General features: G+C 32.2%; 1 protein-coding gene across 1 annotated transcript in view; it reads left to right on the top strand.

Annotated features, from left to right (window-relative positions):
- Positions 1–10,744, top strand: part of LOC108759584 (uncharacterized) — a 98,416-nt gene extending 87,672 nt beyond the window's left edge. The window contains exons 4-15 of the mRNA XM_018505083.1: positions 3,203–3,287; positions 3,420–3,436; positions 4,076–4,130; positions 4,852–4,940; positions 5,076–5,234; positions 5,376–5,495; positions 5,898–6,002; positions 6,978–8,427; positions 8,871–8,926; positions 9,298–9,993; positions 10,221–10,546; positions 10,665–10,744. Of these exons, the coding sequence (XP_018360585.1) occupies positions 3,203–3,287; positions 3,420–3,436; positions 4,076–4,130; positions 4,852–4,940; positions 5,076–5,234; positions 5,376–5,495; positions 5,898–6,002; positions 6,978–8,427; positions 8,871–8,926; positions 9,298–9,993; positions 10,221–10,523 (3,135 nt within the window). The 3' untranslated portion in view covers positions 10,524–10,546; positions 10,665–10,744. The remainder of the gene's footprint in view (positions 1–3,202; positions 3,288–3,419; positions 3,437–4,075; positions 4,131–4,851; positions 4,941–5,075; positions 5,235–5,375; positions 5,496–5,897; positions 6,003–6,977; positions 8,428–8,870; positions 8,927–9,297; positions 9,994–10,220; positions 10,547–10,664) is intronic.
- Positions 10,745–11,668: the final 924 nt, after the last annotated feature.

Raw genomic sequence — 11,668 nt, forward strand, 5'->3', positions numbered from 1 at the left:
ATTTGGAAAATTAAATACACAGGATTTATGCGCTATTTATGTGCTACTATTTCGAGGCATTTTTTATTTTTGCGCTGCAACCCTTAAGGCACTTCCCTCTTGGAGCGAACAGTCATATTCAAACCTAAGTCGTTTAAAATTGTAAAATTAAATACACTGACTATGCAAAACAATTCTCTGATTTATGCGCTACTATTTCCAAGCATTTTGGATTTTTGCGCTGCAACCCTTAAGGCAACTTTCCTCTTGGAGCGAAAAGTTATATTTACTTAGTGCCCAAGCCCTTTTTCCCGCTCTACCTCTTAATTTTACCCTTTGTATTTCCTTCCTTACCATGTACTCTGGCGTCCTTCCCTAAAACCCACTTTATATATCTCTCCTGTATCCTCTCCACTCTCTCCCTCTCCTTTCATCCCCATATTTCCACTCCATAACTCATTATCGCCCAAATCAATTAAATAATCAAATTCTCTTTTTCCAGTCCCTTCCAAATCTCGTCTTCCCTCCACACTTGTCCCTACAATGCCGCCGCCTTCCCCACCCTTTTCTTCACATCCCCTTCCTTCCCGCCATTCTTCTGCAACGTATAACCTATATATTTAAATTTTCCTACCTCCTCTATCCCCTTTCTTTTCCATCTCCAATCCACCTTATTACTCCTTCCCCCTCCCTTCCTAAATCTCACTATTTTTGTTTTTTCCTTATTCAATTTTAATCCCTTCCTATCCACATAGCCCTCTAATCTCTGTATCATGCTCCTCATGCTTCCCTCCTGCTCCGCTAGTAATACTATGTCATGCGCGTATATGCCAACCTATATACCTTCCTACCTCCCAAATTCACCTCCCCCCCATTTTACCTTTCCCATCTTCTCCTCCAGATCCGCCGTCATTACATTGAATTACAGCGGACTCAGGGGGCACCTCTCTCTTACCCCTCTTACCGTCCAAAGACTTTCTCCTAATTTACCTATTCTTACTTCCAAAATCCTCACGATACCAATTTTCACCGAAATCGGAAAACATTTAGGATTTCGGTAACATTTCCATCCGTCATATTGGTTCAGCCATTTTGAAATTCGAAATTTTTATCAGGATTTCGGAATGAGCGATCCCAAAAACCCCCGGATACGAAGCCACGTCGAATTCGGAGTACTCCAACGTCCCTTTGAAAAGAGGCTTCAAAAAAGCGTGACACACCAATTTTAATATAGGAATAATTTTATAATACCATATTATTATGTCGACAATTACCATAACGCATAAGCATCTTGTATTGGCCTGAATATTTGCTTTATTTATTCGATAAAAGGATAGACAGTTTATTTTAATTAAAATGCATTGCTTTAACCCTGCTATCTTTTGACAAAATTCTCGACGTCTTGACGTCAGGATTACTACTAGCAACCTTTCTCAATGTAGATTTTAATCATACCGCGTTGAGTTTATTACATAAAGAGCTGTATAACTTCAATTTGGCTACAAGTTGCAATTTGTAAGGACAAAAGTAAGGACGCTATCAGACTACCGTTATCTTTAGTAAATAAATTTAAGTTATATGAGAAGTACGATAGATATAGCGATGTTGCGCGTTTCGTAAAATATGATATGAATGCCTCAACATGCTGCATATTCATTTCATCCTGTTTCAGAGAAAATATCTTAGTGCTATATAGATATTATAAGGAATAAACAAGCCAATATGTCTTAAAGCGGCGGAAGCATTTCGAATTATTTATTCGAGAATTTAAATTCAATTTTGCAATCCATCCTGGAAGATGAATAATTTATATTACAAGAGCTTTACGAGAAATTAAGATTGACCAGAAAATATTTTTTAAAACGCAAGATTTAAGAAAAAAATTCGAGTGTATATATTAAAAAACTAAAGAGTCCCCGGACAGAAGCGAAAGGATATTAGTAGATTTAAAGAGGGGGACCCTCTTTAAATCTAACAACGCCCGGGGGAGAATAATTTTAACATCATCCTTGTGATGCTCTGTTTTCGTATCGCTAGTTACAGCTACAAGCAACGGGGGCGTATTTTATCTACTTCTGTCTTCTTGAAGATTATTTCTGATCCCATGAGAACATGACTTAATACCATAAAATTTACGCGAAGAGTAACGGTATTATGTATGAAAAAATTAAAAAGTATCAAGTTATTTTATTAATATTTATAATAAATGTGAGATTCTCTCTCTCTCTCTCTCTCTCTCTCTCTCTTCTGTAAGATTAAAAATTATAAAATATTTTATGTAATTCTCTCTTTCTCTCTCTCTCTCTCTCTGATTCTTGCTATGCAAGATCAATTAGAAACACGCGACGTTTCAAATTAATATTAACTCTTCGCTGGCTAGTTGAACTTTGAAAGCATCGTCAATATTTTCATTATGAATTTTGATAGAATACAAATTACATCTGTAAAACAAAATCTGCATTGAAGCTCAAAGATCTAGGTCGTTGACGGAAGATGCGAAATTCCACATGACCGTAGATATAGATAGAGGATGAATTCAATATTATATTATTATTAGGCGTATTTAAATTGACAAAGCGACTAGCCTGCTTGCCGAGCAAATGAATATGATTGATTGTTACTTATTCAACCAATCACATTCAATCACTTGGCAAGCAGCTTTCCCCAGCTTGAACTCGCCGATTATTACTAAATTGCGATTCAATATTAGTACATTATTATAAAAATAAGTAATATAATACAAAGAAATCCATTAAATTATTCATTTGCGTTATTGGGTGCATTTATAATGTTTTTCTTTCAACCTCAGAACTTTTTACTGATTTGAAAGTCTTTTTTTTACTAGCACTCGTATTTAACTTTCTTTAAAATACAGCATTTTAATTTATCATCACAATTTTATCTAAAAGACTCTATCCCCGGAAGCTTAATTTCCACCTTCTTTATTTTTTTTAATTTCCTTTTCCTTTCGCGTATTGCTGCAATCAACATGACAGCTATAGCGATATCAAGTATACACTTCATTAAAATTGAATAACGCGAAGTCTATTCTCGTAACAATTGCTACCAACTAATTCATTATGCTGGCGAATATGTTAATTTAGCATGATAAAATGACCTAAACTTTATCACGTAAAGGTCATGAATGACACGACATTATTATACATTTATTTTTGGAAGATGTGATAAACAGTTAATCATTTTCGACTAATTTGGTTTATAGGCTTTTGGCAAAGCGGATCATCAAGTGTCGGTTGAGTTATTGAAGAAAAAATATCCTGCCTACAATATCACGTTCGCAGACGAAGGTTACTAACCAAGAAATAAATACATGATAGCGCGATATACACTATCATGCCTTTTAACTTAACAAGTATATGATACAGGATTGAATATAGTTTCGTACATTTAATACATTATTTAATTACTAATAGATACAGTTACTAATAAAATGTATGTGCGTATCGGAATGAAATTAGATATGTCTTAACTGTTAAACATTCTAACTGTCTACCTGTTTTATGGAATGTCGCATAAAATGTAAGTAAATTAAATAATTTTAAAATTAAATAAGGCTATTTATTTATATTTTTCTCTAAAATTTCTTCTTTCCGTTTTATGAAATATTATATGTATTGTATAAAAAAATACATAAATTAAGTAATTAAAATTAAAGGAAACTATTCATTTATTTATTTTTATATTTACATCCCAAGAGGGAATAGTTTCCTTTAATTTTAATTACTTAATTTATGTATTTTTTCCCTCTTAGGATGTAAATATAAAAATAAATAAATGAATAGTTTCCTTTAATTTTAATTACTTAATTTATGTATTTTTTTATACAATACATATAATATTTTATAAAACGGAAAGAAGAAATTTTAATTAATCTTAATTAATATATTTAAAATAATTTTATTTTCTATATCTGTTCCTATTTCCTCTTCCATTGTTTTGAATCAAAATATATATGGATGTCTTTATTAATTTGAAACAATATGCATATATGTATATTTAAAGAATGTTTTAATATTTTTTAATAATTTTGTATTTTCTAAAACTGAGAATGATAAAATGGTAAATTGCATTTTAGACTGTAGTTATTAAGGAGATGAAACAACTCAATCTTATTGCGATATCGTTTAAGGGTAAGTGACCGAGCTACCCTGTGTAGTTGTCGGTATTTCAGCGAACTAGTAGAATAGCAATCGGTAACAGGAACGATCATATTTAACATTCCTATATAGATTATCGCTAGTAGATATATCGAGTTTCTGTTTTCTTGCTGCAACACTAGATGGCTACAGCAGTGTAAAATATGAATTCATATTAATTACACATTACGTACAAAAATGTGTATATTGAAATTATTGTCTTTGAATTATGTTTAAAATTCATTTATTTAATTCAATTTTATATAAATTCAATTAAATGTAAATTTACATCTAATACCTGCTTTAATTTTTTTATAGTAAAGATTAGTATAATAAAGATTTAATTGTTAATTAATTTAAAGTAATATTCATAAAAAAAAGTATTTTCAAGTATTTAAATTAATATCTTAAAGTATTTTTTGAGATAAAAATTTTGATCCTAGAAGAGAAATTTTTACATCTTGATTAATATTACTTTATTAATTTACTTAGTGTAAGTATTTTCTAATAATATTTATTTATATACAATATATTCGCATAATAAAGCGTCGAATGTAAAATCGTATGATACTTTAATTTTTGCCTTACATATTCGAACAGTTGAAATTGAAAGAATCGATGTTTATTTGTAACAAACGCCGTGTGCTCATTGCCAAATCATTTTGAATATGTCGGGCGTCCGATGAAGTCGTTAAAATTTTTTAAATTATTTTAGTATACTTAACCATGTTTTCCCGAGCCGCAAAATCAGTTATAAAATCCGTTGGATCACGCCGAATCCATATTGGTGAAAAGAATTTCAAGGTATTTGCGACTAAGTTTTGACAGCGAGAGATTTTTATTTTATACATTTCTACCCGCTTCATTATCATAGATTACATTGTCTATTTCTTTATACTTTTTATTAATACGTCGGTGTAATTAAAAATACCAATTTAGATTGCTCTAATTGGCGACGCTAGAGAAATCAGTCAAACCCTATCTCAGTTATTAAGAAATAACGTGAAACTGAATGCCCTTGCGTTATACGATGTGGCAGCTGTCAACAGACCTTTGCCGATTTACAATTTCTATGATGAACAGCCATTCAAACCTATTGTAAGTGATTCACTGTTCACATTTTATTTAAAAAACTTCAATATAATATGTAAATTAAACAAATTTTCATTATAATTAACAATTTTTATTAAAGAAAAATATTTTAAACGTCTGTAAAAAAATTAAATAACAATTAAATAGCTATCAGAAATACCAACAATGAAAAAGAAATCCTATTTGGAGGAAAGCAATCGTTCAAATGCAGTAGTTAACAGCACGAGACAAACAGACAATAATAATCATCAAGGAAATAATGGAAGGGTAAAGAATAAACTTATTTATTATTTACACATCCATTTGTATTTATTAGGGCGTATTCAAATTTATTAATTATGTTTAATATATTAATGTTTTTCATTGATTATGTGTAAACATTTCGTTTTGCTAATATTAAGCAATAAAATAGATTTTTATAAAATTACCAAAGTATTTTTTCTAATTTTTAATGTAGAACTAATATGAATTTGTCTCCCTATTTTAGAATTATCTTTATTTAGTATCGTTAATATTTTTATTATTTGGAATTAATATTATCTTTTATTTAATAAATAATAAAGTTCAAATATATTAAGTAAAACTGTTGTATGTTTAAATGTGAAAGATTAAATACAGTACATGAAATATAAAAAAAATTGTATGATAAAGTAGTCGGTTTTTATGTAGAATCAGACAGAGAAACTTGTGGCAGCTCTTTACCATTTACCAATAGCTGAAGAAGTTCCAGCACTTAACAGTCCATTGATACCTATTGAGGAATTAATGTCAAAGGTAAGAGAAAAATAAATATAAGAGAAAAAAAGTCTGTAACATTTATATTTTAAATTTACGACATATACAAAAAATTATTTGATAGAATTATTCACCTTAAAGAATATAGTTAATGTAGAACTATACTTAAGAGCTATCCGTATATACACATTACTTAATTCTAGTTGTGATAAACAAAGGTAAAAATAATTTTTAATATATTGTACACATAATCGCATGTATGCTCAATATGCTGCATATTCTATACAAATTTATAAAATTTTTTTTTCATGAAATATTTTATGAGATATTATTACATAAAGTAAAAGTATTTTTTATTGTGCACAAGTAAAAAATTAAAATGAAAATAAATTTCATAAAATTAAAAAGATTAAATTTCATAAAACAATTTCATTGATTTCCGTATTCGATATTATAATATCTCAATTTTAAAGAATGCATCTATTAATAATTATCGTAACACAAATCTTAAATTGTATTGTCACTTTACTGGCAAAGGACAATAAGAACCGTAAAATTCGCATATTCGCGTTTAAGTATGTGACGTACAGTCAGTATCAATTTTCGCTATTTTTGGACGATATAGTGCACTATTGAAGAAATTATAATTTCATACATATTCGTCATCTTTGTGTGATGCTTTATTGAGCAAGATTTTCTTGGGCATTTAAAATTGTTCAAATCATCGCTTAAATAAAACAAACAACCATGATGCGTAGTACGAATATTAAAATAATTGTAAAGTTCCAAAAAATTTGGTAACAGAAGCCTGAAGACGCATGCACTGAAGATATGTTATATGAAATGACGCTTTCAGATTTTATAAAAAATAATGATATAAACTGGGATATAAAGTTAGCTAATCTATGAATAAAATTAATCGATGCTGAAGACCAGCGGCCAAATGTAAATCTTTAACAAAGAAAAGGTCTACAAGAGAACCGATCTTGAAATCGTGTCTCCGTCTGTCCTCAGGCGGGTAATGCATGCAGCAGGATGCGTCTTTATGCCAGAGTCCTGGGTGAGACGAGTTCCAGTAACATGAAAACCTGGCAAAGAGATTACGCCACCGTCCCGATTCGCAAGTGGTTCTCCGACTTGACGTATCCATCGTTTCAGGAGTACGATCTGAACTTCATTCCAGAAACGAAAATCGCGAAGAAAGATCGATCGATTAAGAAAACGAGAAAAATCGAACATTTATCCTATAGTGCACTCGTTGCGAAAGAAAATAATCATCAATTGTTGCCAACGTTTTTGTTGAATCATGGCGAAAAGCCAGCAAGAAGATTGATGATGAAATTTAGGAATGTTAGTATACTTCCAAATATAGAGGCACGTTGCAAAGGAGCAGAGAAATCGACCGATTGGTCGATCCCAGCAGTGCTATTGAATAACAAATTGAGGTTATTACATGAGTTCTACGGTCGTATTAAATTTCCTTTGTCTTCATTAAATTTCATAAATTACAAACGTGAAAAGAATCGCGAAGTAGTTTCATTCAATCGCGACAGCGAAACAATGACGGACGATACGTTAAATGTCGTTGAACAGGAAAATTGGATTCGACGAATATGCTCCAAAATCAAATCCATACTCCCAGACCTGCAGGCCAAAATCCGATTCCATTCGACAACCGCATCGGACTCGTATTGTTCGGAAAATATTTTTGTGGTGAACCAAGTGATTCCGTTTTCCGACATAATTTCCAATAATGCGATTCTCTTTGCATCAAAGGATTACGAAGCTGATAAACCGAGGGCCGGCATTCGGAGGAAGATACAGGAATTTTGTATGCAGCGGAAAAGAACTCTTAAGAAGAATAGAGAGAAGAATGATATTTGTAAGAAAAGAGAGAAGTCATGCGAAAAGAGGGAGATGGAAAAGAAATATCAGAAGAGAGAAAAGAGGACTGATTGCGCCGGGAGAATAAAATGGGCAGGCAAGAGACAAAATGTAGTTTCCTGCAAAAGGAGAAAGAGTTCTTGCGATAAAAAATATTCCCGCGATTGCCGTAAACCTTGCGAACGAAAGGCGGAGATCCAAGAAGATCCGTGTAAACCGAAAAAGGATGATATTTCTAGAACAGAAAAAGATCCTTGCCGTGAACAACCTCGCGAACGAAAGGTGGAGGTCCAAGAAGACCCATGTAAAAAGAAAAAGGATGATACTTCTAGAACAGAAGAAGATCCTTGCAGTAGACCATATTCCATGAAGCAAGTACAAACTTGTTATGAACTGCATGACGCAAGTCCATGTAGGTCAGAGAAGAAAAAAGATGTCAAGAAGAAAAAAGACATCAAGAAGAAAGAAGAGCCTGAGAAGAAAAAAGAAATAAAAAGGAAAGAAAAAATAAAAAAGCCTGATTGTTTAGAGATTAAAAAAGTTGATCCATGTGAGAAGAAACCGTGTCCACCTGTTAAAAAGCTTCCAGAATGTTCTGATGACACAAAAGGAAAAAGCTCTTGAAAATATCTCACTTATGCATTGTTTACGTATAAAACGTTTCCTGAAAAAAAAACTTTCAATGTCTCTTTTTATATATAGAAATTATAGTAGAGTTAAAAAATATTTCCGTAAATATTAATTACAAAATCTAACTTTAAAATGAATTATTTCGGAACAAAATCTAGTTTATATTAATGTAAATTATTTTAAAGAAAAAAAACATTGTTTTTATAATATCTCATATCTGTGAAGTACTTATATAAGCATATGATACGTTCTGTTACATATAAATCTGTGAGTAATAATAAATATTATTTTATATATATACAGTATTGTAAATTTTTTTAGTTATATTCTTTTAAGTATAGAGATCACAAAAACATTCTAACTAAACAACTATATGATATAATTTTTTATTTCAGCCACAACCAGAAAATTTGACTGTCAAGATTTCAAAATCCGAAATAATAGCAGAAGTAAGTTTTTGGAATATTTATTATTATATTTTATTATTATAAAGGGGAATTTAATTATTTTTTATTTGATAAATAAATTATGAAACTATAACGATATCTTTCGTATTTGAGTATATTTTATTTGTATATTTTTTAAATAAAATTACACGCAATTAAATTAAAAAAATTATCCAAACATACGTTGAAAAACTCGCAAGAATGTTTTGTGATCGCTGTGGCTCCACCTCCCTTCTGCCTCTTTTCTCGTTGAATTGTCTACTTTAAACTATTCAAAATCTTACAATACGTATACGTGAAAAAGGATATCTTATTCACATAATGAACTATTATAAATTCTATTTCTGATCGCTTTGGTCGTCATCTCTCTGCAGAGAAGAGAGAGTTCAAGTTCATCGATGACATCTGCGGTAAAAATAACGGGAAGTGGAAAACCGATCGAGTCCAATCGGATCCAAACCAACAGAGATTTTCTATCGATCATCAATTCATATCAACAGTTTACGGGAATCAATTTTGTCAAAGATTTCCAACAAGATCTCAATTCAACAGTCAATCACAAGGATTGTTCCGATTTTTCTTTTCTACATAATCATTTTGTCACTCATCTTTGCTATTGTAGCGATCAGTGTGATGAGTTTGAGGAATCAAAGTTATCGTACGATGCCAACGATGACTATTTCCCTCAAGGTGAAGAATACGAAGACGAGATCGGTATAGATGACTATCAACTAGGTAAAAAACTAAAGAAACCTAGTAAAGAACCACCAATTGTCGACGATGAGTACGACAGTTTTGAGCCGACGATGCTGTTGTTTGAAAATAACAAATATGTCAATGGAGGTCCATTAACGAGGTTTATCACACGCGTACATTTTTCAAGTATTGAAGAATTAACAGAGCCTGATCAAATAATGCTGATGTCAGAAAAAGTTTCCAACAAGGACGCTGTCGAAAAATTGCGAACTCTGATCGAGAAAGTAGCAGAGTTCAAGCGTCGAGTTTTCCGATCCAAACATGAAGCACCGAAAATCGAGGCTACGACAGACGGAAGAAAAGAACAAAAAATTATCAATGAAAATAAGGACAATGAATCAATGAAAATAGAAACAACAAATCAATGAATTGATCCTATTTTTTGTATGAATCAAAGGATCTTTGTGTAAGCATATAAACATTAAGCTAGATTATAGCCTCTCTTTTATATTCATGAACTATATTCATTAAATCATTATATTTTCATTCTTTACCTATAAAAGAATACAAGCTTTCTTTTGTCTTGTTAAACTCTCTAAAGGAGGGAGGTGGGCCAAGAGCGCTGGTCGGGATTACCGCGAGATTATTGAGGAAACGCAGCAAAATCCTTCACGAATTAATACATAAAAACCAGCAGGCAGTTAGTGGCAGAGCATTGCGGCTAGGTGAGCCAGACTGTGGCGAGAATTCGCCTGGTGAACCAAAAAAGAATCCATGCGATCCACCCAAGGGCCCCTGTCAGCCCGCCGAACCACCGGGTTATCCCTCCAAGCCAAAACCCAAAAAAAAGCCATTCTGCGTTCAATGCCCACCCAAGAAACCGTGCAAGAAAGAGAAATGCTGAATTGCGTCAGTAAGAGACAGAAGGTACGTGGAGGCATCAGCGGCTATCATAAATATCGTTGACGCAAACGAAGAGTTGTTATTTCTAGAAAAATATAAATATATATTTCTTTATCTTCATCTCTTTTTCTGAATCCCACAGGCTATACAGAAGCTAAAGTTCGTACAAACGGAAACCTTCCTAAGAAGTCTACCAAGGCCTATCTTTGGAATAGGAGAATTAGGATTTAATCGATGGAACTATAAAGTCTGTTCGATGAATATGTTCAACTCAGGATTGATTTGCACAAGAGATTTTAGTTCCTTCAAGCCTAGAAACAGCCTTTTATCGCATAAATCATTTGATCGGATTCACGAACAATCAAGAAAACATTTTTTGAAACGTTCATTTATAACGAAATGTAAACTGCCGACTTTGAATGAATCAGTATCGACAATGTCAGTCTGCTATTCGACAGTTCCACCTTCTTGTCTACCATTCTTAAAATTCTATGGATTCATTGAGAAATATTTTCTACTTTATCATAATACTTTGTCATCGCTACCTTGTCATTATAAATCAGTCAGTTTGCTACGTTCTTCCGCTTTATATTTGAAATTCGTAAAGAAGCCGCCATTCTTAAAGATCTGTCGTGAGAAGGATTCACAATTTCTAGAATGTCTGAAATACTCGAAGTCATTAGCACCGTCTTCTAAATATTTAACGTGCCTCGAATATCTGTTAAAATGGAAATTCCTATCTCCAGAACTTTGCAAACAATATTTTTTATCATGTTCTATGTCTCGTTCAACGTGCTCACATTCACTTTCACAGTGCTCACAAAATGTTTCCAAAAACATTCAAGAAATATCCAAGAAGCTTCCAAAATTACAAAGAAATAAAACGTATAAGACGTCCTCTCATCGTAATCTCTGTTATCCGATTTTCCTGCATAGGCGTGGCTTTCTTCACTGGCGAGGATTTCACAGTTCTTTGTTTCCACTTGCTAAATCAGATTCTAGTAAGCCTTCTGCTTGCAAGAAAATGGATAAAATCTGCAAACCGACCGAGATAAAGAAAGCTGATGAGTGTGGCAAATCTTGCAAGGAAAAGAGCGATGTTCGTCACCAAGAAAAGGTCAAGTGCGATAAATCACAGCAAAACAC

This window comes from Trachymyrmex cornetzi, unplaced genomic scaffold (assembly GCF_001594075.2).
Source record: "Trachymyrmex cornetzi isolate Tcor2-1 unplaced genomic scaffold, Tcor1.1 scaffold195, whole genome shotgun sequence".
In the NCBI taxonomy this organism is placed as follows: domain Eukaryota; kingdom Metazoa; phylum Arthropoda; class Insecta; order Hymenoptera; family Formicidae; genus Trachymyrmex; species Trachymyrmex cornetzi.